A 27,926-nucleotide genomic window follows, 5' to 3' on the forward strand; every position below is an offset into this window, starting at 1 on the left:
CCAGAAGCTGTACCCTCAGTTGAAGAGGAGAACTCCAATGTTCTTCGGTCAAGGGTACATGAGTATATATGTTCCCCGCTAGAACTTCCAAAGCTCTCAAAAACCTCAGTAAAGCCAGGCACAGTGGTGTATGCCTTTTTTTAAAATATTTTTAGTTATAGGTGGGCATGATATCTTTATTTTATTATTATGTGGTGCTGAGGATCAAACCCAGTGCCTCACACATGCTAGGCGAGCACTCTACCACTGAGCCATGGCCCCAGCCCTGGTGTATGCCTTTAATACCAATGACTCAGAAGGCTGAAGCAGGCGAATTACAAGTTTGAGGCCAGCCTTAGCTAGACTCCATCTCAAAAACACGGGAGTCTGGGAGTGTAAGCTCTGTGGTAAAGTGCTCCTGGGTTCAACACTTCCCACCGCCAGGCAAAAAAAGAACCTCGGTAAACAGCAAGGCCCCAAATCATCCTAGGACTTTATTACCTCTCCCACTGCTCTTTGTTCCTTTTTTGGTAGTTCTTTCACTCTACCCCACTGGGTTGTCATTTTGTAAAACTAAACCCACTTTCCATCTGAATGAGGAAGGGAGGAGCTAGATCTTTAGTGAGCAGCTACCTTGTGACTGGTTCTTTATTGGGCACTTTACATAACATTATCTCCTTTAATCCTCCCTACAATTTAGGAGGGAGAAAGGTTACTTGACAAATGAGGAAATGGGCTTGGAGAACTGAAGAATTTTGGTCATAGTTCAGTGCCTAAGACAGAATCCAGTCCCAAGTTGCCCAACTTCATCGTTCTCATTCTTCCAAATCACTAAGATCCATTAAGGTGGTTTTGTTGTTGTTGTTGTTTGTTTGTTTGTTTGTTTGTTTGTTTGTTTTTTCAGGTGGGAGAAGTGAGCATCTGAGATAAATTCAAGATGACAGAAAAGACCCCACAAGATCCCACTAATACCTGTTCTCCCTTGTATACCCAAACCCTCCTTGTTACTTTATCCTCTTAGTAGCAGGAGAGAGTGATAGGTCAAAGTCCTTGTACTTTGGCAGTGGGGAGAAGGCTCAGAATGGAAGTGGTGGCACAAAAGAAGAACCTCATTGAGCCAGGCGTGGTGACACACCCCTATAATCCCAGTGGCTTTGATGGCTGAGACAGGAGAATAGCGAGTTCAAAGCCAGCCTTGGCAACAGCGAGGCGCTAAACAACTCAATGAGACCCTTTCTCTAAAGAAAATACAAAATACAGCTGGTCGAGTGCCCCTGAGTTCAATCCCTGGTATGCCTCCCCGCCAAAAAAAAAGAGCCTCATTGACAGCTGAACCCAAGGCCTTGGGGTTGAATGGAAAAGATGGAGGGAAACTGGTTTTGAACACATACTTTTGTGGTAGGGACTTTCATTTTCATTAAAACTCCTAATAGCTTAGACTTGCCTGACTTTGAAGCTCACTCTCCCTGATGCATGAAGCTACTGGATATGGTACAGAAGTTTGAGCTCTGCCACTTACAACTTGTGTCAATTTGAGCAAGTCACTGAACTTCTCTTGGCTTCAGTTGCCTCCTTTGTATATGAGGCCATTACATGTCAGATTCACCTCCTAGGGAAATGCAAGCTCTTATTATACCATGTGAAAGCATTCGGTTAGACGTAAAATTTATCATTGTGTAATTCTGATCTTGAAAGTCTCTCAAAAGGAAATGTTAACTGACCCAACTCTAAGAGGTTAGCTACTGACAGGGAAGGATATTGATGGGCCCAACCTCTGTCCTGTACCTCTCAATCTGTGTTGCAGGCAGAGGAAGACGAGGCCCACGGTGATCTGCAGAAGGAGCACAGGCAGCACAGCAATGAGGACCAGCACTCCAGGGTTGATCCAGTAGAAGGGATCTGAAAGGAACAATTGGTACCACCCAGGCTGTATCCTCAATTCCCAACACAGCATCCATTAGCTGTTTTGAATAAAGAAACGAATATCACCAAGATTCAAAGAAGGTGACATAGAATTGACACCTGAGCTTAGCTTTGAAAAAGAAATGGAATAAGATGTAGAACAAGACTTTTATCTATTATTGTATTCTCCATTTTAAAAAATGCAGCACATACTTTACTTTTAAGGTTTTCTTTCTTTCTTTCTTTCTTTTTTTTTTTTTTGATAATGGGGATTGAACTCAGGGGCACTCGGCCACCAGCCGTATTTTGTATTTTCTTTAGAGGCAGGGTCTCACTGAGTTGCTTAGCACCTCGCCTGTCCGCCGCCCGCCTTTGCTGAGGCTGTCTTTGAACTTCCAATTCTCCTTTCTCAGCCTCCTGAGCTGCTAGGATAACAGATGTGTGCCATCGCGTCCAGCTACTTTTAAGTTCTTATTGAAAGTTATCTGTAGCTATATAATTAAGCAGGTTCAACCATCCCTTGGAATTCACAGGGGAATTGTTCCAGAAGTCCCTTGGAGGTCAAAGTCTACATATGTTCAAACCCCTTATATAACATGGCATGGTATTTGCATATAACCAACCTATGTACATTTTCCCAAATACTTTATTTATTTGGCCATGCTGGGGGTTAAACCTAGGGCCTTAAGCATGCTAGTTAAGTGCTGTACTACTAAGATACACCCCTAGCCCCTTCCCATATACTTTATTTATTTTGTATTTGTGCATTACCATATACTTTAAGTCATCTCTAGATTATTTATAATACTTAATGCAATGTAAATACTATGTAAATAGTTCTACTGTATTGTTTAGGGAATAATTACAAGAAGAATTCTACATGCTCAATACAGACATCATCACCATTATGATGATGATGATGATGATGATGGTACATGGATTGAACCCAGGGGAGATCCACTAATGAGCTACATCCTCAACTTTTTTTTCTTTCTTTTTTCTTTCTTTCTTTTTTTTTTTTTTTTTTGAGGTGCTGAAACTCAGGGTCTAGCCCTTTCTATTTGTATTTTAGACAGGGTTTCACCAAGTTGCCAAGGCTGGCTTTGAACTTACAATTCTCCTTCCTCAGCCTTCTGAGTTGCACACACAAGTGTGTGCCACTATGTCTGGCTTTTTTTCTGAATAATTTTGATTCTAGGTAATTCAACCCACTGAAGTGAAATTCATGGATATAGAAGGCTAACTGTGCACACTTTTCTTTCTTTCTTTTTTGCATACTTCTTATACTTTCACAAAAGATTAGAATCATAGAAAGAGATAAAAGCAGACATTATCAGCCTCTATGAAATATGCCAAAATAAATCAAACCTGAGTCTGATCTTGCATAGATTTCTCAGTTCACCTGAAATACAGGGCATGTTAATCAGAAATGTGGGAATGTAGTCAGCAAAATTCAGACTATGGGAAACCCTATAGGCAAATACAAATGTGGAAAGTCTATTTGGATCTTACTCAAACAAACCAACTGTAAGAATACATTTATGAAAGGAAACCTTGAACATCTTGAACAATAGTACACTATTTAATGATACTAAGAAATTTTTGTTGATTTTTAAAGACATGATCATAGAATTGTGGTTGTTTTCTTTTTTTAAAAAGTGCTCTTATATTTGAGTGATACATTCTCAAGCACTTAGCAATGAAATGATAATGCTGCTTGGGATTTGCTTCAGCAAGTTGCTAGGGAGTGGCAATGAACAGGAATCAGGTAAATCTAGTTGTAGTTGGTTTGATAACTGCTGAGCAGAGTTCTTGGAGGTCCATTATGATATTCTCTATACTTTTGTAAGTGTTTTTAAGTTTTCATATTGAGTTTAAAGAAATGATTAGAGACTGTAAAATGACATCAAAAAAGTCAAAAAGAGAGATGGGAAACTTTTTGGAGAAGGAGTTTTCTATATTTAAAAAACATGGTTACTGCATTCATGCCTATATTTGTTTCACTTCCGGGCTCCTCAGAGTACTCAAGTGGACTTAGCTGTAAAACAATCCTGTTTTCAGATTCTTAGGTATGCAGACCAAGAGATGGAGGAGGGGTTTGGAATGCGGAAACCAGCTCAAAGGAAAACTTTCTCCCCTGAGGCAAAGCTTTAGGGTATTTTTCTCTTAATTCTTTTTTCCCCTTTCTCTTTTGGTGAGGTGGGCCTCAGGGAGTGAGTTGGGGAGGCAGTTCCTAGGCAGAAGTAGTAAGCTGTTGAACAGGAAGGATGAAAATCTATAACCACAGAAATCCTTCCTATTTGACATCTTTGTGGGTAAAAATTCCCCAGTAAAAACAGCTGTCTGAAGAACATTCTGTGACACACAGAGCTATTTTCATGTCCCTGCAGTTCGTTTCTAGAAATAGTGCATTGTTATTCAGCACACAATGCCATCTTCTGGTTCCTACACTGCAACAGTCACCCCCAGCCCAGACACAAAAGTGAAGGATTGTCTGATGTTTGCACTGCAGGTGGGGGAAGAGGGAGGGTGAGGAGGGGAAAGGACTGGAGGCTCAGGAACTCAGAACATTTTTGTTCTTCAATTAAATGGCCATTAATCTTCAAAGCTCCCCCTTTGTCCACTTCACCTTGCCACATTTTAACCTTCCTAAGATGGAATGAATGAATGAATGAATGAACTAACTCCAAAATCATCCATCACAGAAAACATACTGGATTTCTGCAGAAGTGAAGCAAATAAGGTAAAACCTAAAGGTGTATCTCTTTCTGTAATTATTTTCAGATATCTGCTTTGCTTGTTCATTTAGTTGTACTATGTTTTACTAGGAATATGGCTTTCAATAATGTTTCTCACCCAATGAAACACACACATACACAAACACATACACATACACACAAAGATTTTTTAGAACTATACTATATGGCTTGGAGGCATTTCATGATAAAAGCAAGTTAAAGAATGTAGGAAACAAAAACCTTGTGACCTTGGGTTTGTGAATATATACATTATATACACACACATATATACACATATATACATATTATATAATATTACATATTATATTAAATACATATTTTTCATATATATGAAAGAATATCAACAAGAAAGTTAATATGAATTACTATGGTAGAAGAGCTTTCTCTCCAGGAGGGAGAATAGAAGTGTGACCCAACCAAAGAATAAAAAAGAAAAGCCCATAATTATCCATATGATTGTTCTTATTCATTGATATAAAAGTCTATATAATGTGTACATTTGTGGATACAATTTGAGAAAAAAAAATTAAAGAAAAAAGGAAAATAGAAAAGATGAGAAATGGAGGCAGCAAAAATCTAGAATAATCCATCTATGATGATTTTGTATCACTAGAGGGAAATATGAATAATCTTTAAGTTAACCTTCCTAAGATGGAATGAATGTATCTAAGTATCCTAGGGGAACTTTTCTGTTTTGCTTTGGGATGTTCTTTTATTTGTCCTAAAGAAAAACATCATTCCTAGGGAGTCACAATTGATCAAATCCTATTACAGTGAATTCCTTGGTGGGTATGAATGTGGTATTTCATTGGATGACTCACCTTCCACTTTCAATTCCATTGCTGCCTCTTCTTGGTAAGAGTGATCTCGGAAGAAACAGGTGAAACCTCCTTCATCTGAAAACCTTACATTCCGGATCCTGAGAGTCACCTTTCCTTCACCAATAGTCTCTTTCAGCAGCTCTGTCCGGCCCCGATATTCAGGTGCCTGCTCAGCATCTTGGTCCTTGCCATTTCTGTAGAGATGGACCACCCTAGAGAAGGGGGGGCGGTACCACCCCACTTCCATGCCTGTAGCATTCTTCCCAGGAGATAAGCGACATGGCAGCTCCACTTCATCCCCAACCAGAGCCCGGATGGGGTGCCCTGGGCCTATCACTCTGAACTGTCCTGTCCAAGACACCAAAGAGAAGAAACTGAGGGTCAGAGGGGCTCTTGACATGGGAAGAGCTGTTTCAAACAAGAAAGGGAGGAACACACTCAACTGTTAAGTGGAATTCAAAAGTCAGTGAGGAGCTCATTTTTTCCTTTTGAGCATATACCAAAACAGTCTCTAGTCATGTCCTGATTGTCTTGTACAGAATATTCTACTATGTGATCATCTTGACAGCTGCTGCCCACATTTTTTGCCAGCAGCATCCATCTCTGATTCCCACCAATCCTTTAGGTTCTACCTTGGAATGTGGTCCAGTATCTTGAAGTTTAGTTTTCCCATGCACCTCCCTGTTTTGTCCTGGCTACACTGGTCCCCTTTCCCCTAGAGGTTTTGCTTTCCTCACTCTCTATGACTTCTTAGCACTCTGTCCTTGTTCACACCTTGTTCCCCAAATTCTACTCTAAGATCTTCTAGGGGTGGCTCTACTTCACTCTTCTTTACTCAATGTGTCTTCAACCACATTCCAGATCTTGTCCCTGCCCTTAATATCTACCAAGTCTTTTTCCTATGAAGACAGGTTTTCCAAGCTAGACTCTGAGCTACCAGATAAGCCTGGTTTCTTCCTTAGATCCTGGGGTGGGCTCTGGTTTCAGAAATCTGAAAAGATTTCTCCTGCAAATATCTAGATTGGACCTCCTCTGTGAGTCAGGTGTCTCCCTGAGGTTGGAGCCCTGTCTTCTTTTCTTTATGGTACTGGAAATTAAACCCTGGGCCTCAAGAATGCTAAGCAAGTGCTTTGCCACTGAGCTATAGCCTCACTTCAAGAGATCAGCATTTTAGCTAGATGTGGTGTTGCATGCCTATAATCCCAGCTGCTTGGGAGGCTGAGTCAGGAGGATCACAAGTTCAAAGCCAGCCTCAGCAATGATAAGGCACTAAGCAACTCAGTGAGACCTTATCTCCAAATAAAATACAAAATAGTGCTAGGGATGTGACAGAGTTCCCCTGAGTTCAATCCCCAGTACAAAAAAAAGAGGAAGAAGAAGAAGGAGAAGGAGAAGGAGAAGAAGAAGAAGGAGAAAAAACAAAAATAAATCAGCATTTTTTTCTTTCTTTGTGATGCTTGGAATTGAACCCAGGAGCATGCTATATAGCTACACTACCACTGAACTACACTCCTAGTCCTTCTGTTTTTTTTTTTTTGTTTTTTTTTTTTCTTTTTGTTTTAAACATGAAAGGCTTCACGAACATGCATGTCAACCTTGCTCAGGAGCCATGTTGATCTCAATTGTTCCAATTTTGGTATACATGCTGCTGTGCTGTGCTGCTGAAGCAAGCACTACTTCTGTTTCTTTTATTTCTCCTGTACATGGGATAAAAAAGTTCCCCCATGAAAACTTATTGGTGCCTAATTCTGCAGGGCAAATTCTCAAATATAACAATATGTTATAACTCAGCATTTATTGGAATTTACTCCAGGCATTGCTAAGCATGTTACATATCTCATCTTATTTAACATTAACAGCAACTGCAAGAAATTATAATTTTATCCCCATTTGAGAGGTGAAAAATCAAAGCCTGGGCTAGGGGTATAACTCAGTGGTAGAGCACTTGCCTAGCATATATGAGGTCCAGTTTCGATCTCCAGCACCACACATGTGCATGTGAACATGCCATGTATAAATTCATACACACACACACACACACACACACACACACACATACACACACACACACCAAGTTTGGATTCTATTCTGAAAGGAGCCACAGAGGTTTTGGAGGAGAACTGTGTTAGTAGATCTAAGTTTTTAGAAAGATAACTCATATAGCTGTTTGAGGATGATTGGAGGTGAGCCCTGGGAAACTACCCTTTCTGTCCTAGGGTCTCCACACAGCAGGGATAAACAAACCTTACCTGCATAACTGGAAGACAGCTGAAGGAAGAGAAGGGTGAGGACACAGCTGGGTAGAGAGAAGCTTGATAAACCTGCCATCTCTGCTATTACTGGGGACAGAGAGTCCCCTTGATGGGGTCAGGCCAAGCAAAGACCCTTGGGCTGCATGTCCCTTACTCCTGGGAAGCTTGAAGGGAGGATCTGGGAGGCAGTACTGCCCAGGGCCCTGCCTCCACTCGGGCCACTGCTGCAGCTGTGCCCTTAGGAACAGCTCCACGTCACCCTTGCCAGACACTTATACAAAAGGGCTACAGACTAAGGGGATGACCAGGATTTGCCTTCCCCACCCCCCTCCAGAGCAATGGAGCAGTGTCTGCCTGGTACTGAACCTTCCTCTCTTACCACCTCCCAGTGACCCAGTCTTCTAGGGGCCAGTGGGATTGATCATTCACTGGACCTCAGAAGAGACTTGTTCATGGAGCCTGTAAGGTTTTTTGGATCTCTCTTCCCTCCTGGAATTAGTGAAGGGAGCATGATTATTGTTGACTCTTTAAAGGAAGAGGATCAGCAGCAGGAGGAGGAGAAAGAGGACAAGGACAAGGAAAGACTATTTAGCCTTGGCTTCCTATTTCTATTGTCTCACAACTGTCATTACCAGGTCATTTTTCTTGATGTCAAATTCCCTGTGTTCTACTACAAATCCAGCTCCCTTTCTTATGCTTCAGATATGGGACAGGTTTCTTGAGCTTAGTTAGTCTTTTACCCCCAAAGAATGTGCTTGGCAAAGTTATAAGGTGGACATCAGGAACTGATGATCATCTCTGCCCAGAGAGGCAAGCATGGAGGAAGAGAATCAGCAACTGATGATCAACATAGGCATCAGGGACAGAGCCAGCATGCAGGACACATCCCTCAGCCTTGTATTGTTCTCTGATTTCCTTGGTGTCACAGGGGAAAGAGAGTGTGAAATGAATATGAACTTTTTTCTTACCTCAGACTCAGCTGAGAACTGCACAGGTGAGACCAGCATTGACACAAAGTTTCTATCTTATTATTATTAATCTGGGGATAAAATCCAGGGCTGCAAGCATGCTAGGCAAGTACTTTAGCACTGAGTTACATCCCCAGCCCTATTTCCCAATCTTAAAGCAAGAATGCCTCATCAAATAAAAAAAAGGGGAAAGGTAGACAATTTAAAGCCAAGCTGTCCAACATGGTAATCACTAGCTACAAAGAGCCATTAAAGTTAGAATTAATTAAAACAAAATAAAATAAAAAATTCAATTCCTTTTGCAGGGAAATGGATGGCATTAGAGCAGATTATGCTAAGTGAAGCTAGCCAATCCCTAAAAAACAAATGCCAAATGTCTTCTTTGATATAAGGAGAGCAACTGAAAACAGAGCAGGGAGGAAGAGCATAAGAAAAAGATTAACATTAAACAGGGACGAGAGGTGGGAGGGAAAGGGAGAGAGAAGGGAAATTGCATGGAAATGGAAGGAGACCCTCATTGTTATAAAAATTACATATAAGAGGATGTGAGGGGAAAGGGAAAAAAAATCAAGGGAGAGAAATGAATTACAGTAGATGGGGTAGAGATAGAAGATGGGAAGGGAGGGGAGGGGGGATAGTAGAGGATAGGAAAGATAGCAGAATACAACAGTCACTAGTATGGCAATATGTAAAAACCACGTGGATGTGTAACCGATGTGATTCTGCAATCTGTATACGGGGTAAAAATGTGAGTTCATAACCCACTTGAATCAAATGTATGAAATATGATATGTCAAGAGCTTTGTAATGTTTTGAACAACCAATAAAAAAAAAATTCAATTCCTGATTGCATAAGCTGTTTCAAAAAGCTCATAGCACCCCAGCTAGTGGTTACCACATTGGACAACACAAATGCAGAGCATTTCTATCATCACAAAAAGTTAGTCAGGCACACAGAAGGTAACATTGGGAAGTAATGGGTAGAAGCATGTGTGGGGCATACATTTTTGCTTTTGTCTGACACAGGCATAACAGGCTAGAAGGACAGATTATAGTTAGCTGAATGTGAGACTTGCTTATTCTTTTTCCCTGCAAGATAGATGAGTTTGGGCATAACTAGGGTTTGGCTAATTTGGAGTCCTAAGCTTGAAAGTCAAGGTCAGGGGAGTGAATCTCATGTGAAAAGGAGGCACCATGTATCTGCTGACTTCCTTTCAAGTGGAAATTCTCTTTCCAGAACCCAAGTGGCCTGGGATGCTCTGCCTCCATGATGCATATTCAGTAGGTGAGTCATGCAGAAGATGCTTTTCTAGGCAGGGATGGTAGGGTGTTTGTAATGGTTCAGCACCAGGCCAGCTGTCAAAAGCTAGATGAGAGATCAGGATGGGGGTGGAAGAATGGGAGTATTGGGATGGTCAGAGTGGATCAGAACTAGCTCAAAACCCTTTTGGGGAAATCACAACATCTCTGGAAAAAAAAAAATCAAAACCAAACATCCTACCACCTTATTGAATGCTTCCATGTGTCACTCTTCCAATCAATTTATATAGATTAACTCACTTAATCTTCATAACAATAAAACAAACATTAAAATATTTTATTCCTCAAAAAATTGAGGAACAAAAGAGGTAAAGTAACTTGCTCAACTAGGCAGCAACACAACAGGGATTTTAAGCCAGGCTTTCTAGCCTCAGCATTGGCATTTGTGGCCATTACACTACAGGGCACCTGATGAGTCACCTTACTTCTGTCTGTGCTTTCAGATACCTCATATCTCCTGAAAGAGAATGGATTCCTGGAGCTATGATGAGAAGTCCATTGGATGACATGGTTATTGAGCAAAGTTGATGTATATAAGAGAAGGGAGAGAAGCCACCAGCAAAATGAAGCTAACAGGGTTGCCACATACAGAAATCTGGGGTGTAGCTGGGCATGGAAGTACATACCTAGAATCCCAGCAACTTGGGAGACTGAGGCAGGAGGATGGCAAGTTCCAGGCCAGCCTGAGCAATTTAGGGAGACCCTATCTCAAAAAATAAAAAATAGGGGTGGGGTTGTGGCTCAGAGGTAGAGTGCTAGCCTTACAGTGTGAAGACCTGGGTTTGATCCTCAGCATCACATAAAAAATAAATAAAATAAAGGTATTTTGTTCAACTACAACTAAAAAATAAATGTTAAAAAAATAAAAGAGAATACACACTAGAATGCACTATCTTGCATTCATAATGAGGAAAGAACATTTGAGAATCTACCAAGAAGTCTGCAATTCAAGGAGGGAGCCCCCATCACCAGACACTACCCCTGCTGACACATTGATCTTGGACTTATAGTCTCAGAACTATGAGAAAATAAATTTCTAAAAATATTAAAAATAAAAAAGGGCTATGACTGTAACTCAGTGATAGATAGAGTGCCCCGGGTTCAATCTCCAGTGCCAGGGAAAAAAAAGAATTCCAAGATGTGACTGTGACCACAGAGCATTTTAACTTAGTGTCCCCTTGTAGGCATGGGACCTTTTGCAACTATTATGTCCTGGTCACATAATAGTTGTGTTCTTAAGTTATTCTGGTGGGTCCACTGAGAATAACAGACTACAAAATGTTTCCACTTAGCCAGATGCTGTAGGAGTCCTAGAGAAATAAAAACATGCTTTTTTTGTTTGTTTGTTTGTTTTCAGGCTGGGGGTGATCTTGGGCATTTAACCCAGGATACTCTACCACTGAACTACATCCCAGCACTATTTAATTTTTAAAATTTATTTATTTTTGTAAATAAATAAATTCTGAGGATTGAACTGGCCATTTTGAAACTGGGCAACTGTCACTTTGCTTATCATCTTGGAGCTGAGCTACCTCTCCAACCTTTTTTTTTTAAGCTGTTGATAGACTTTTATTTTATTTACTTATATGAGGTTCTGAGAATAGAACCCAATGCCTCACACATGCCAGGCAAGTGTGCTACCACTGAACCACAGCCACAGCCTCTCCCCAACCCCTTTTATTTTTATTTTCAGGTAGAGTCTCAGTTGAAGCTCCTTGAACTTTTGATCTTCCTGCTTCAGCCTCCTGAGTTGTTGGGATTACAGGTGTGAGCATCACTGTGTCTGGCAATTTTTTCATTTTTGTGTGTTCCCCGTTATTATTCTGAAATTCACCAATATTTTCATATTTTTCAAGGGAAATAATTCAGCTTGTTATGAGTCTGATGAAATCAGTTTGCTTCTCTTCCCACCCCACTCCCTAAATAGGAATGGGGTTTTGCATATTTTAACCAAGTGCTATGGGATGTCGTGTGGAAGAGGCGTTAGATAGTTCTGTAGGCCTATCAAAGTCAAATTTCAGCCCAATCTAAAGATGACTTTCTCCACCAGAGCTGTCCAAGGTGGGAATGGAATGCAGGAGTGAACTTCCCATTCCTGGATGTTCCCGCCAGCATAGAACAGAAGTTTCTCTAGAAGACCCTGAGTTTTTTTTTTGTTTTGTTTTGTTTGTTTGTTTGTTTTTAATTCCTCTTCTTTTCCTGCTCTTCCATGCCTCCTTTCCATTTCCCTGTCATCTTCACTTTTCACCACTTTGATTGCTGGATCTTGCAAGTAAGGAAGGAGGTGCTCCCAAATCTGCCCAGCAACAGCAGACGTCAACCGCTTCACCACCAGTAATAGGTTGCCAGGAGCCTTGGGGCAGGAGAAGAAGCGGCGATCACAAACCCTCTCCAGTGAGGAGTCTGTGCGCGAGGTGTCTGTGCGCGGCGCTTGGACCCTCAGTCCCTACCGGCAAAGCCTTTGTCTTTTTACTTTATACCCTCTGCCCTTGGTTACCTGCTTTTCCGCCGCTGCTTTCTCTCTTTTAATCCGGCCCAGAAGCCTGCATCCTGTAGTATTGGAACAGGAAGACCCAGTGGCCATTTTAGCACCCTAGTCCAGTCCCTGGGAGGAGGACCTACCTAGTGATGGCCCTTCTTTAACTAGAAGCTCCTCGAAAACGAGGGATGTGCATTTATGGCTGTTTTGAAGCTGCGCAACCATAGTTTTCTTTATCATCTTGAAGCCTGGCAGTCACAGTTGATTTTTTTGTTGTATTTATTCCTCTGGCAGAGAAAACTATATGAAGGGATTGATTATGTAATCTAGACTCATAATATCCTTATTTCAGAATATAGAAGACCTGGCATCAGCATAAGCCTGGAATGCTCAGATGCAAATACCAGCTCCCCACTTTCCTAGATGATGAAGGAACACTAATTAGCTGTCCTGTAAAAAGACTGGTGAACTCTTGCAGATAGTTTAAAGAAAACTCAGGTTCTTTATCTACATATGGGGATTATACTGCTCACTTCATGTGACAGATTTCAATGTTTCAATGAGAGGAGGTACATAAAGTGCATAGGTAGGCCTATGTCTGATTCTCCAAAACAAACAAAAAAGCAAAAAAAAAAAAAAAAAAAACCCAAACCAAAAACAACAACAACAACAAAAAAACTGTTATACAGAACCTGTACATAGAATGTCCTCCCATAAGGCATACATATGTCTTGTTAGGAATAGAGTAATGAAAATAATGAGGACTGACATAGCATAGTCTGTTGAAAGAACGAATGATAAATTAAAACGTACACCTTTAAATCTCTAGGTTGTGGTTTTGCAAGCAGGTACCTTCTTGTATTCTAACACCTCTAGGTCAATATTTATTTATTATTTGTTTGTTTGTCTTGAGAGATGGAACCTAGAGCCTCACACATGCTAGGCAAACACTCTACTACCCAGTTCCTAGGTCAATATTTATACTTTTACTTGATCTGATCACACCAATTTGTTAACTATCAGTACAAACTATCAGGTTTGTACTTTTCATTTGATTCTTTTTTTTTTTTTTTTCAAAGTATTTATTTTTCAATTATCGGTGGACACAACATCTTTGTTTGTATGTGGTGCTGAGGATCGAACCCGGGCCACACGCATGCCAGGCGAGCGCGCTACCACTTGAGCCACATCCCCAGCCCTTCATTTGATTCTTGATTAAGAACTCTGAGTCCTGATGAGCAACTTCAGGTATGTGTGGAAGTCTTCTTTTTCCCTAGTTCTGGGATTCAAATGCAGGTTCTCATGTATGGCAAGGGCTCTACCACTGAACTATATCCCCAGTCCTCTGGAGAGGTATTGGAGAGTCAGGAGAGAACCACACAAAACAGCTTTAGTTGCTTTTTTTTCTTTAGGTGGGTGACTCTGCGATGGCACCGAAGAAACCCACTGATGGCCAGGGCAGCGCTGACCTAGGCAGACTCCAACTGTCCTTGCTTACAGAGGAGCAGATGCCCGCAGAGCCACGTGGCCACCTCGCTGATTCCACCCACCATGGCTTAGACAGGCAGCCGCAGGTCCAGTGCCTCAGCACCACGTGACAAGGGGAGGCAGCCAGGGCACGGAGGGCCTGGCTCAGGAGCCCCAACCCCAGAGAGCCAGCATCCTCCGTCCTCCAGTGGAAGCTGTGACTCCTGCACAGCAGCTGGGATCACTGCATCACACTGACCCTGCACCACACTGACCCTGCACAGTGGGGTTCTCTCTTCCTACAGCCCTGTTTAAAAGGACCCTGCCTCCTGGACACTTGATGATGAATCCACACCACCGCCCCAGCCCTGCAGCAGCGGCATAAAGCGGCTCCTGTCTGTTCTCCTGGCTTGTGAGCAGCTCCCACGGCCTCCTAAGACAGCCACCTGAGGACGTGCCCTGGGGGGCCGCGAGGCCAGCACACCTGTCTGCAGAGCCTCTCTAGGTGTCCCTGAGAGCCATCACCCATTGGCGGGACAGGAAACAGCTCAGACACAACACAAGGCTTGCCTGAGTGACCTCAGTCCCCCGGGCCACAGCCAGTCACCTGCTGGCCCCCACCTCCTGCCTTCTGACCTCTGCACTGCCAGATCACAAGGCCTGAAGCAGGATGGAACCTGCAGCCACCAAACTCCAGGGAAAGGACAGCATCCATGGCGGAAGACCTGGAAGGGGTGGTGCCACCTGAGCTTGGGTCCAGCAGATAGTGAGCACTAGGTAAAAGTTCAGCCCTCTGCACCCACCAGGTCCCAGGTCTGAACCTCCACCTGCTCCCCAAGGCTCACAATGCAGTCCCCACCAGGGTCCTTCCTCCTCTCCTCTTTTCACATAGCTACAGGGGCTTTGCTTAAAGAGGGGCTTAACACAGGGCAGTCGGGGAGCCACCACCTGGACATATGCGCAGGACAGATGCTGGAAAGAAGGAAGAGGAAGACCACTATCTTGTCCCCCAGGCGGACTGCATAGTGAGAGGAGAAGGCAGCAGATGAGGACTCGGGCTTGGAGGAGTGCTGTGTCCATGAGAGTGACCAGAATTCAAACCTCAAGGGATGGCTCCATGGAAGGCCGTCTGAGATGGGCTCCAGAGGGGACCTGAGAAAGGTGTCAATCCTGAGGAGCTGAGGCATTTCAGGCAGGGAGAACATCACATGCAAAGGCCCTGGAGCCAGACAGCACACACTGTATTTACTGCCTTTGCGAAAGGGAGAGGGGCTTCGGGACGGGGTCTGAATACTCTCATGGAAATGGACCTGTCCAAGCGTGTGAGGAGATAGGGGAGGACGAGGACAAGTGTGGCACACACATGCTACAGAGGGTGGCATCTGCACCAGGTGCAGAGAATCTGGAGGCTGTGGCAGAAGTTAGGTGAGACCGGAAGGACTGGGCCAGCTCCCTCTGCAGGCTCCCTACAGGTGTGTGGCTTGGAGTGTTCATGGCTGAGCTGTCTGAGCAGGACCGGAAGGGCACCCCATCCAGCACTCCAGAGTCCCCCGACACCGACTTCTGCTCCCTTTGGGTCACCTGTGGGCAGCACTGCCCTCGATCCACAGCCACCCATAAGTACATCTTGCCACCTCTCCCTCGGAATCACACCACCCACCCACTGCAGCCTCAGGGAGGCCAGACAGTGCCAGTTGACCCAAGTGTACTGATCACTGACCACCCCAATAGCTCACAGCAAGAATGATGCTCAAACCTAACCACACACTCTGACCCCTGCAGCCCACTCAAGACCCCACATGATCCCCCAGCATCTCGCAGGAGGCTCCAGGGCCAGCGTGACCCAAGCCTGTCCCTCGGCCTGGGCCTAGGCCACTCTTTGCGGGCGTGCAGGAAGCACTGGCTGGGCCTGGCCTGAGCCTCACCTGAGCCACGGGAAGGAAGGAAGCCCTTGGGCTCCAGTCCACTCGGCCCTGCCTTTTGGCTTTCCTGATCCTCAGCCATGACTGGACTCCTAAGCCAGCCTCCCATCATGGCCCTCCTGGTCATCCGCCTCGTATTGTTCCCAGTTCATGCGTGGTTTGGGGTTCTGTGTGCTGGGATGGGACCCAGGGCCCACACTCCAGGCAAGGGCTCCACCACTGAGCTGCACTCCAGCCCTTTTTATTTATTCACATATTTTTTGAGACAGGGTTTCACCAAGTTGCCCAGGCTGCCCTCAAAACTGTGAGCCTCCTGCCTCAGCCTCCTGCCTCACTGGGATCACAGATTATGGGTGAGCACCAGTGCACCTGGCTTCCGTGCTCATTTTATGGTCTGACAGAGCTTGCTGTTGACCGGCCTCTGGGCCGAGAGCAGGGCTGTGGCGTCATCTGTGTGTCCTCAGAGCCCGCAGAAGGCATGCTCCACACTCACGCCTGTTGACGGGATAGAGATCACTGAAGAGAGGACAGCGCCTCCCCCCACAGGGTCCTTCCTCAGCTCAGCAGGAATAGCTGGGTCTCTGCCTGCTAACGACCAGGGCAGCCAGGAGACCTGCACCTGGGAGGCCTGCACAGAGCATGGAACAGGACTGACAGCCTAGGCCCGTCCTGCTAGCCTTCCAGGTGCACTGGGGACCTCCTGTAAATTCAGGCCACTTCTCATAGGCAGATGTGGGAGGGTGTGCAGCCAACCTAGGGCAGCGCCAGGTCCTGCTGGTCTCTCCTCCCCACTCCCCTCCTCTCCCCTCCCAACTGAGGAACCACTCTTGATTTTGGTTGCTTTTTAAGAGTCAGATACTGAGTTCCTTAGGGCCTCGCCAAGGCTGACCTCAAACTTGCAATCCTCCTGCCTTAACCTTCTGAGTTGCTGGGATTACAGGTGTGTGCTACCGTGACTGGCTGAGTTAGTGCCTTTCCTCCTCTTTCCTTACTTTCCCTTAGTGGTTTTACTCATGTCCACTTCCACAGCTTCCAAGATTCTAAAGAGCCAGGACCTGAATCCTTCTTCCTGTGTCATTTTCCTTTCTGCTCCAGAAAGAGGACACATTGATTTTTCTCACCAGTGGCAATCCATCATCTGTTAGATGCTTCTGGACTTGCAGCACTCAGCTCTGGGGCTTACTCAATAATCTTCCCAGTGTCAGACATGAAAACTGAGGTCCAGATTTAAAAATATTGAACACAACCAAGTTAAATCACACTTAGTCATTTTTCACAACAGCCGTTTTGATTAATCAGAGTCATCTGGTTTCCATTTGTCCTTGATTCTCTGCAGCATTCTGAATGGTTGGTATTGGCAAGTCAATGGATAAAGAAGGCATATGAGTGTAGCTGGTTATTGTGGGCTACAATATCTGTAATCCCAGCCATTCCAGAGGCTGAAACAGAAAAATGGCAAGTTCCAGACCAGCTTGGGCAACTTTGTGAGACCCTATCTCAAAATAAAATTTAAAAAGGGCTGGGATGTATCCCTGTGGTAGAGCACTGCCTAACCTGCATGAAGCCCTGGGTTCAATCCCTAGTACCTCTTAAAAACAAAAACATAAACAAAAAAACCTCACACATAGTTACAGGTTTATCCCATAAAAGTTCTTGTGGAAGGCAAAAAAACCTCTATTATGTTAAGTTATATGTATATTTGCCTGTAATATTTTTAATATGCTTCTTGACACTGTTGATTCAGTTACTGGTTTAGTAATACCATAAGGCTTGAACTGGTTTAATATGTTACTACTATCACTCAGAGAAGCAGGAGAACTTTGTAAGGAGCCTGGTAAACTGTAAAGGAACTCAAACCCTTAAAATTTGTGGGTGGAGTTGAATGTGGATATGTGGGTGATTGGGGGTGGGCACAGTGATCTAGGATTTGTTCTGGTTATCCTTCTGGGATGGCCTTGAGACATTTACAGGCATTTCAACTAGTCCAGCACAGCTTTCTGCTTAATTGGGGTTCCTCAGGGCTGTATACTATTATATTCAAATCAAGGCCAGGAGACTGCCTTGAGGCTCACCAGAAATGGAGTATTTACTTTTTATTGCGCTCACTGCTTGATATATTTTCACAGTGAGCATATGGCCTTTATAATAATGATTTTTTAACAAACAAACAAACTTGAAAAAGCATTTGTTCCTTAGAAATGGTCAATTTCTGAAGAGATCTAAGCTTCTTTTGTAACTAGTGCCATCTAATGGTTAAGGTAAGTTATTGCTCTGAATTTGGTCACAGACACAGGGAAGGATGCTGGAAAATTCAACATTGAAATGCCAAAGGGGAGGGGGAGACACAGCATACAAAAATCACTCCCTAAAATTGTACACAGTTTAGGGAGCCGGGGTTGTGGATCAGTGGTAGAGCGCTTGCCTAGCATGCATGAGGCACTGGATTTGATCCCCAGTACCACATAAAAATAAATTTAAAAAAAGATATTGTGTCCATCTTTAACTAAAAAAAAAAAAAAAAAAAAGGGCTGGGGATGTGGCTCAAGCGGTAGCACGCTCGCCTGGCATGCATGCGCCCCAGGTTCAATCCTCAGCACCACATACAAACAAAGATATTGTGTCTGCCGAAAACTAAACAATAAATATTAAAAATATTTTTAAAAAATTCTCTCTCTTTCTCTCTAAAAAAAAAAAGAAAGAAAAAGGAAGTGATAAGATGTAAAAAAAATTTTAAAAAGTTGTACACAGTTTTTACTTGCTGAAATAGTAACACTCCAATTCACTCACCTCTAAGGACATCCAAGGACTTGGTGGTAAAACATACCATTTGAATGCCAATTGAAGGAGTACTAATTTGTGTTCATTTGAAATTTTTACATTCTTAAAGCATGTTTCTACCATTGTATCTGTTTCTCACAGCAGTATGTTAGATAATCAGATAAACTAATTTTATTCTCACTTTAAGAAACCAAGGCCAGAGGGGATGTAATGAGTCAGCCAGGTGATTACTGTCATAGCAAGATCCAGGAACCAAGGTTACCCAACTGGCGGATTTTCCAGGTGTTTATGCTATAGGATATCTCTCCTATATCTATTGTGAGGTGCCGGAGAGTAACCCAAGAGGAAGGGGAATTAATTATTTTTCTCTTATTTGAATTCTGCTCTATAATATAAATTTCTTTCCCAGAGTGGTTGCACTAATATATATTCATGCTAACAGCATATATATCAGACTTCATTGTCAACACTTGATTTTATCAGATTTTTTTTTTTTACTTTTTTGTATTTAACAAACCCTTAGTGAGTAAAATAGTATTTCATTTATTTTGTTTGTCAGAGCTAACAATTTTTGAGAGCCCCTGTGGGCTAGGCACTTTTACATACATGAGTATCTCCTATAATCCCCATAGCAACACCAGGAAGTATATATTATTATTCCTATTTAAGAATGGGGAAAGTGAGATACTAAGAGGCTAAAGCAATGCTTGGTAGATCTTAGAGTGCTTGTAGTGGGGTACATATTGACTATTACAGGACTACGGTCTGGAGCAGCATTCAGAGATGGTGAAGACCCAAGAGTCTGAGTATAGGATTTGGAAAGGAGGTTCCTGAAAGAAAAAGGGGAGCATCTTTTAGCTTGCTGCTTCTGACATCTTGGTTATTGGTGGAGGGAAGTGAGAAAGTACATATTCTGGGCTGGGAAATTCAAAAGACTCCATATTTCTGTTTCTAAATCAACCACAAAAATTCAATAAATGCCTCCTACGCTTGTAACACTAAACACAAACATTTTTTTTCCCTTGATTTCCCTGTGTCTTAGAGGCCTGGATCATATCTATGAATTTCTCTCTCATAAAAAAATTACTATTTTGTTTTTCAGTGTATAGAGCACTTTATCTTGGTTAAGGCTCATGATATTGGATTTTTTTTTTTTTTTTTTTGCACTGGGGATGGAACCCAGGGCCTTATACGCGCTGGGCAATGCTCTGCTACTGCATGACATCCTCAGGCCTTTTTATTTTGAGATAGGGTCTTGCTAAATTGCCCAGACTGGCCTTGAGTTTGCAATCCTGCCACATCAGCCTCAGCCTTCCCTCAGGCTACCAAGTAGTTGGGATTATAGGCAGATGCCATTTGGCCTGAACTTTTTTATTTTTTAATAGGTAGGGAAACTGAAAATCAGAGAGGTACGTTGCTCACTATAATGGCTGCTGCTTGTAGGATGCTGCAGCAATTTGATTCTAGTGGTTTTTGTTTGTTTTATACTGGGGATTGAACCTAGGGGTGCTTTACCACTGAACTATATCTCCAATACCCTCACACACACACCTTTTTGAGACAAGGTCTCACTAAATTCCTCAATCTTGTGATCCTCCTACCTCTGCCTCCTGAGTTGCTGGGATTACAGGTCTGCACCACTCTGTCTATCTGATTTTAGATTTTTTTGTTTGTTTGTTTGCTTGCTTGCTTGTTTTGTGGTGCTGGGGATCAAACTCAGAACATCAATCATGCTAGGAAAGTGCTCTACTACTGAGCTATTCCCTCAGCCCTCTAGTTTTTTTTTTTTTTATTATTCTTCTGGAAGAATTACCTAAATTGCATTGTCTATGAAACAATTACATAACTGAGAAAAGTGGGCATGACAGTAACCTATTCATTCCCCTCCCCACAAGTAAGGAAACAACCCTCAGCATTCTCTTCTCCACTGAAAATACATGTGAAAAAGACTACATATAAATAAACAGGATAGACTATAGGTGTACTTTACAATATGGTATAAAAATGTTCTTATAACTATGTTTTTATAAATTGAATAATCTACACCTCATCTGATAAACCTGAAGTTTGATAAATAGAAATTTATTCTATTATAAATCTCTTTGAAACAAAGTAATTCTATTTCTAATTTACATTTATTGGACTCACTCAAAGACACATCCACCCTGCCCCTGAATTAAAAGCAAACTGATTCTCTGAAAAAAGTTCCAAACTTTTTCTTCTCTAAGACTGAAATAACTTCAAGATAGAATTTGGGGCTAGGATTGTGACTTAGAGGTAGAGTGCCTGCCTAGTATGCATGAGGCACTGGGTTCGATCCTCAGCATCACATAAAAAACCTAAATAAACAAAATAAAGGTATTGTGTCCATCTACAACTAAAAATATAAATATATAAAAAATAATTTGGAGGTAGTGTGAGACCCGTTAGTGCCCAGAGGAGAAAATCACTCAGGAGTTAAAATCAAGAACAGTTTCAGAAGGCCGGCTTATTGCAGTTTGAAACATTTTCATTGTCCTCCCTCATGAGTTCATTCATCCTCCCTCCCATACATTAACCAGCTCACTTTGTACTCTTGGGTCATAGGCCTCAAGAATTAGGGGCAACATTACCCCCAATCTCCTTAGAAAAATGTTGGTAAGAAGCTAACAGATTCAGGGACACTTGCTTGGTACATTCCCCCTGCTGTTTTATGTTTTCCCCCTGGTGGCTTCACTTGGGTTGGGCATGGCAAGTCTTCAGTTCTAGGATTTGGGGAAGAAGCACAGGAGGAGGATGAAAGAAGACTCCTTGGCCAGTCTGCCTTGTTGGTGACTTGACAGCAACCAGAGACAAGAAAGTAAAGTTTCCTTTTATGGTCCATTAGATTATGGTATCCTTTTTTTTTTCTTTTTATACTCTATCATCTTACTTGTAGTTATCTGGACAGAATAAAAGTTGGCTCCAGGCACAGATGGAAATTCTCCACCTGGATCCCTAATTTCATAGCAGGATCTCAGGATAAAGATCAAGGAGAATGATCCTTGGATGGACGCTATAAGAGAGCAAGCAGAGGGCTGGGGTAGAGCTCAGTGGTAGAGCACTTGCCTAGCATGTATTGAGGAACTGGGTTTAATCCTTAGCACTGCATAAAAATAAATAAATAAATAAGGCTGGGGATATAGCTCAGTTGGTAGAGTGCTTACCTTGCATGCACAAAGCCCCGGTATGCATGCATGCATGCATAAATAAATAAATAAATAAATAAACAAAATAAAGATATTGTGTCCATCTATAACTAAAAAAAAAATTTAAAAAAATAAAGAGAGTGCAAAAAGAGTGATAAGACCCTCTTCCTAGTAACAGCTGGCTGTTCTAGTAGTCCAACTTGTGTTACCATTACTGCTGCCATATGGAGTAGAACTTATGCAAGCACTAGAAATCTTAACTGCATAGCCACTGGAGGACTCATGGGCAGTGGAGGGGGATGCACAGAATTCCTGCTGGGCCTAATGCTGGTGAGGAAGCTTCCATTGGCTGAATAGTAAGATAAGGATATGGGGCACACAAACATCATTGACAGCAAAGTGACAACACCTACAAATAGGGTGAATAAATAAAGATGAAAAGAAAATGCAGATAAATGCTAGATAAGTATCTGAAGAGGACTCTGTCTGCAACCCAGCCAAAGCCCTGCTCTATGGCAGGGTGAATCTATTCCCAAAAAAACTCTTACCAGGTAATGATTACCCAGTGTATTCATCCACAGAAGCATCAAATATGCACAGAGGACTCTTGAGAAGACAGACCCCTAGATGACTTGGAGATGCTTCCCAAAGCTGCCCATTGAGCTGAGCAGGATCTCTGGAGCCAGTGTTTTCATCTTTGCTTATTATATGTAAGACATAGGACAGATTATTAAACATGTGTTGAGTTCCATTCTACCCACTTATGAAATGGAGGAAATAATATCGATGTCAGAGAATGTCATAAGGAGCCAAACAATCTACACAACCCCAAACAGGTTATAGCAAAATAAATGCTATCATTTTTATACAGTATCTTGTGTGCAGAATGTGTCACTATTAAGAAACATAGAAAAAGCTTTCCATTTCACCAACACCTAGCAGGATTTTGACAAATAATACCTTTGACAAAGAACTACTTGGTTGCACTATTTGTTACATTTAGATCTACACAGAAACAGAATACTTTAATGGTGAATAATTTACAAAAAACTCTCTCTTTCTCTCTTGTAATTCTTTCAACTCTTTCTCCACTTGTCAGACAAGAAGACAAAAGCTCAGAACATTTATAGGAAGCTAATAGTTTTGGAAAGTGGTGTGAAAACTAATCTTTGAGTCTGAAAAGCATTTTGGTTGGTTGATCTTTGTGTGTGTGTGGTGCTGGGGATTGAATCTATTGTCTTATGCATGCAAGGCAAGCACTATCAACTGAGCTATATCCCCAGCCCTGGTTGGTTGCTCTTTTATTAAGCTTCTAACCAGGTGACAGGTACCTCACAGCTCTTGTAGTGGGCAACACATCCAAGGTTCTTGCCCTCGTGGAAGTTAGTGCTAGTCAGAAGGGAAGATATTAAGTAAATTATTCCGTAATTATTTTAACTACCACTAAGGTAAGTTTTTTGGTTTGTTTGTTTTTTGTAATGCTGGGGATCAAACCCAGGGCCTTGTGCATACTAGGCAAATGCTCTATTCTACGGAACTTCATCCTTGGTTACTGAGATAAAGGTTTTTTTCTTTTTGAGTAGCAGGGATTGAACTCAGGCACACTTAACCACTGAGCCACATCCCTAAATCTATTTTGTATTTTATTTACAGACAGGGTCTCACTGAGTTGCTTAGCACCTCGCTTTTGCTGAGGCTGGCTTTGAACTCACAATCCTCCTGTCTCAGCCTCTTGAGCCACTGGGAATACAGGCATGTGCAGGCTGAGATAAAGGTTTTGAATGATGTGTACTATGAGGGTGGCTAGAAGAATGTGGGGTATCAGGGGTCTAATTCCCTGGAGAATTCAGGAAAAGTTTCATTGAGGTGACATTTAAGCCATTAGAGAGATGCTGTCTCAAAATCAAAAGGACTGAGGAGGTAGCTCAGAAGTAGAACACTTGCTTAGCATGTGTTCTGGGTTCACATGAAGATGGCCTGAGGAAGAGGCTGAGGAGGGCATATCCAGACAGAGAGAACTAGTGTGCTTGGTTGCTGAGTTGAAAGTATTTGAGCAAGTCTAACGAACTGCAATCGGGCCAGGCCTGGTAGCACAGGCCTATAATCCCAGCAATCAAGGGGAGGTTCACAAGTTCCAGGCTATCCTGGGCAATTTAGTGACACCCTGTCTCAAAATATAAAATGAAAGGAATGGGGATGTAGCTCAGTGGCAGAGTGCCTCTGGGTTCAAACTCCAGTACCAGGAAAATAAACACACAAAACAATCTGCAATCAGGCCAGAATGGCTAGAGCATAGCCAGTAAGGGAGACCTGGCTTTGAGATCCAGCTCTGCTATTTATTGGCCATGGGACTTTGGGCAGGTCCTTTATCTGAGCTTTAGTCTTCTTGTCTGAGAAGTGGAGATATTGCCGTACAGAAACAGCTGAAACAATTAGGAGAATGTGAGAGTTCTTTGTAAATTATGCACCATTAAGGTATTCTGTTTCTGTGCAGATCTAAGTGTAACAAATACTGAAAGCATCTGAAGGTGTGTATGAGTCATGCCGGCTTTTTAGAATTTCAGAGTGATGGTTTGGAAAGATAGGGAAGGAAGAGTAAATTCAGCAGGTGTTTGTTTACTCTCAATTGCTAAAAGAAGCTCTTGCTTCACATCTGTTCCTGGCTTTCTCCTCTGTTAGGATCCAAATGGCGTATGTTACTCTCTGGGATAGTGCAGGACCCATCTGCCCTGGTGTAATAGGGTCATGGGTATGGATGCAATTACATTTGCATTTAAGGCCTGATGGAATCTTGCTGGCAGTTTGATGGTATTTTCATGAATAGAATTTCCAGTCTTTTGCCTCAAATTTGTTCATTTAACTCTGAAACATTGATTTGTAAATATCTTCTCATGTTTGTAAACTTAGTTCCACACATTTTTTTTTTCTTTCTTTCAGTACTGGGGATTGAACCCAGAACACATGCTAAGCAAGTGTTCTACTTCTGAGCTACCTCCTCAGTCCTTTTGATTTTATTTTGAGACAGCATCTCTCAAATTGCCCAGGCTGGCATGAAAGTTTAGATCTTCTTGCCTTAGCCTTCGGAGTAACTGGGATTGCAGGCATAGGCCACCATGCACAGCTCACACATCGTTTTTCTGCAATTCTGCAATTCTCATTATGCTGAAAACTTAAAGTTTTGTTTCTAACACATTTGGTGGCAAAATCTGGCCCGAAATACATTCATTTTATGGAAAAAACAAATGTGAAGCTATTGTAGTCTTTGTGTACATCAAAAGTCTTACCTTTAATACAGAAATATAATTGTGCTTATTGTGGGCTTCAGATCTGCATACCTATATTAAGTGATGAATTTTTCAGCATCCTGTAAACTTCTCATAGAAAAATCTGGGCGGGTGCATCTTTTTACTCTGAGTATTATTTGCCTAGTGTGCTTTGAACAAATGAACAATCATTATAGGTACCTCTGTTGAACACAATGAAAGAGAGAAATCTGTTACAATAAAATAAACAAATGAAAACTCTACCAACCAATTGCACATGCTATGATACATATGCTTTTCAGATTGGCATGAATAATTATGTATATTTATATCAATATACAATTATTTATTTATTTAATTAAACGCAATACTTTAAAATTTTTTTTAAAGAGAGAGTGAGAGGGAGAGAGAGAATTTTAATATTTATTTTTATTTTTTAATATTTGGCAGACACAACATCTTTGTATGTGGTGCTGAGGATTGAACCTGGGCTGCACGCATACAAGGCAAGCACGCTACCGCTTGAGCCACATCCCCAGCCCACTTTTAAATTTTGAATTCTTAAAATAATCTAATTTTTTAATAGTTACGATAGTAGCAATTTCACATAACTTGTGCTTATGTGAATTGAATCGTTTCTGTTAACTTGACCTTATGTACCTCAAATTGTAGAAGAAGAGACAAATAAGCTTACTACTTTCCTTTTTATTGCTTAGGTTAATTACATTGTGTTCATTCACTTATATAAGGGTTTACTTATGGCTGCGCTCAGTGACATACACCTATAATCCCAGGGACTTGGAACACTGAGATGAGAGGATTACAAATTCACAGCCATCCTCAGTATTAAATAAATAAATAATAGTTTACTTATGGAGAAATTATTTATAAAGACAATTCACAATGTCAAGTTTACAACTGGTTATTGACTCTTCTTGTCAGTGGGGAAGGTCACTGTTAGAACAGGTATTTTCACAATGTGGCTTTTTTATTTTACTGAAGCTTTGTGAATTTCAGACAAGGGTCTCCTTTACATGCCTGTACATATATAATAGCAATAACTTTGTAACTTCCTGTCCCTGTACTAGGACAAAGAACCAAGACCAAAAGTGTCAAGAATTGTACACCTGCTATGCTTTGAATGTTTGTGTCTGTCCCCTGAATTAGTTTGTTGAAACCCAATTCCCAATGAGATGGTATTAAAAGGTGGGACATTTTGGGAGGTGATCAGTGTCCTTATAAAGAGGCCCCTGGGAGCTTGTGTGCCCCTTCCACCTGTGAGGACAGAGCTAGAAGGCACCATCTGAGGCAGTGGACCCTCATCGGACAGAATCTGCTGGTGCCTTGAGGATAAGAGTTCCAGCTTCTAGAAATGTCATTAATAAATTTCTATTTTTTTAAGGTACCCAATATAAGACATTTTGTCATAGTGGTCCAACAGACTAAGACAAAAACCAAACTAGAATTGTGCATGAAGAACAATTGAGGGGATTTGGTAGAGATTTTCCTCAATCCCTTTTGTTCTTCTGGCCCAGTCATTGGTCATTCTTCCCTCCCTCCCTCCCTCCCTCCCTCCCTCCCTTCCTTTCTTTCTTTTTGAGCTGGAGAATAAACCCAGGGCCTAGTGCTTGCAAGTCAAGCACTCTATCAACTCAGCTATATCCAATCCCTGGCACAGTCATTCTGAGTGCCTACTTCTATCAAGAAAGGAAGAAAGAAAACACACAAATGGGGCTGGGGATGTGGCTCAAGCGGTAGCGCGCTCGCCTGGCATGCGTGCGGCCCGGGTTCGATCCTCAGCACCACATACAAACAAAGATGCTGTGTCCGCCAAATACTGAAAAATAAATATTAAAGTTCTCTCTCTCTCTCTCCCTCTTTTAAAAAAGAAGAAAAAAAAAAAGAAAAAAAAAAAAAAAAAAAAAAAAAAAGAAAACACACAAATGAAAAATGAGGGGAAAGGTTAAATAGGAAAGTGTTAATGAGAGTAAAATATGACGGAAAGAGTTTAAGCCCTTATAATAAAGCCAGAGTGACCCTAGAGTCTAAATAACTTCAGCGTTCATCTCCCCCGCCGCCCTGACTAGGGCTAGAACCCAGGGCACTCTACCACTGAGCTACATCTTTAGCCTTTTCTGTTTTTTATTTTGAGGTAGGGCCTTGATAATTTGCTGAAGTTATCCTTGAATTGAGATTCTCCTGCCTCAGCCTTGTGAGTCTCTGAGATTGGCTCAGTGTTTGATATTTATAACACCTTTGCCTCATACATTTTTCTAAATAGCAAGAGCTGTGTAGAGGAACTGGGGATGTTATCCAGTGGTAGAACACTTGCCTAACATGCACAAGACTGTGGGTTTGATCTCCACCACAGTGTATATGTGGTGGGTGCTGAGTAGGTTAGATAACTGTTCCTGAAGACAGGAACCTCAATAGGACAGGACACATATATCTTCTGTTCATAAACTGGCCACTGTTACTTCAAGTAAGAAAGCAGCAGGGAAGTATAGACAGAAGAACAGTATGACTTTTGATAGAGAATGCCTTGTGGTGGGTACAGGTGAGAGTCTTAAAATTAAATCTCTGAATTCAGTGCAAAGAATTTAGAAATAGACTAACAGACTTAAGATCAGGTATTGACTCTGTTAACTTTATAGTTGTGTGACTTCTGACTTGCTTTTTTTCTCTAAATCATAGTTTACTCAGCTCCAAATTAAGTACATGAATATCTACTTTGTGTGAGAATTAAATTAGATGTTCCCTGAAGAGTACCTAGCATCTAGCTGATCATCAATAAGTTGAACTACTTTGATTAATATATTTTCAGGGCTCTGCAATATTAATTTCTGGGC

The 27,926-nt window shown here is 42.0% G+C and overlaps 1 protein-coding gene across 2 annotated transcripts in view; it reads right to left on the reverse strand.

Annotated features, from left to right (window-relative positions):
* Mog (myelin oligodendrocyte glycoprotein) overlaps positions 1-27,926 on the reverse strand; it is a 40,616-nt gene that overhangs the window by 3,043 nt on the left and 9,647 nt on the right. The window contains exons 1-3 of one of the 2 annotated variants that reach the window (XM_005338820.5): positions 7,711-7,997; positions 5,462-5,809; positions 1,765-1,878 (exon numbers count right to left, since the gene is read on the reverse strand). In XM_005338820.5, the coding sequence (XP_005338877.1) occupies positions 1,765-1,878; positions 5,462-5,809; positions 7,711-7,789 (541 nt within the window). In that variant the 5' untranslated portion in view covers positions 7,790-7,997. Of the gene's footprint in view, positions 1-1,764; positions 1,879-5,461; positions 5,810-7,710; positions 7,998-27,926 lie in introns of those variants that run through there. The other variant, XM_040282251.2, reaches the window with a different exon arrangement.

This window comes from Ictidomys tridecemlineatus, chromosome 8, assembly GCF_052094955.1.
Source record: "Ictidomys tridecemlineatus isolate mIctTri1 chromosome 8, mIctTri1.hap1, whole genome shotgun sequence".
Taxonomy (NCBI): Eukaryota; Metazoa; Chordata; class Mammalia; order Rodentia; family Sciuridae; genus Ictidomys; species Ictidomys tridecemlineatus.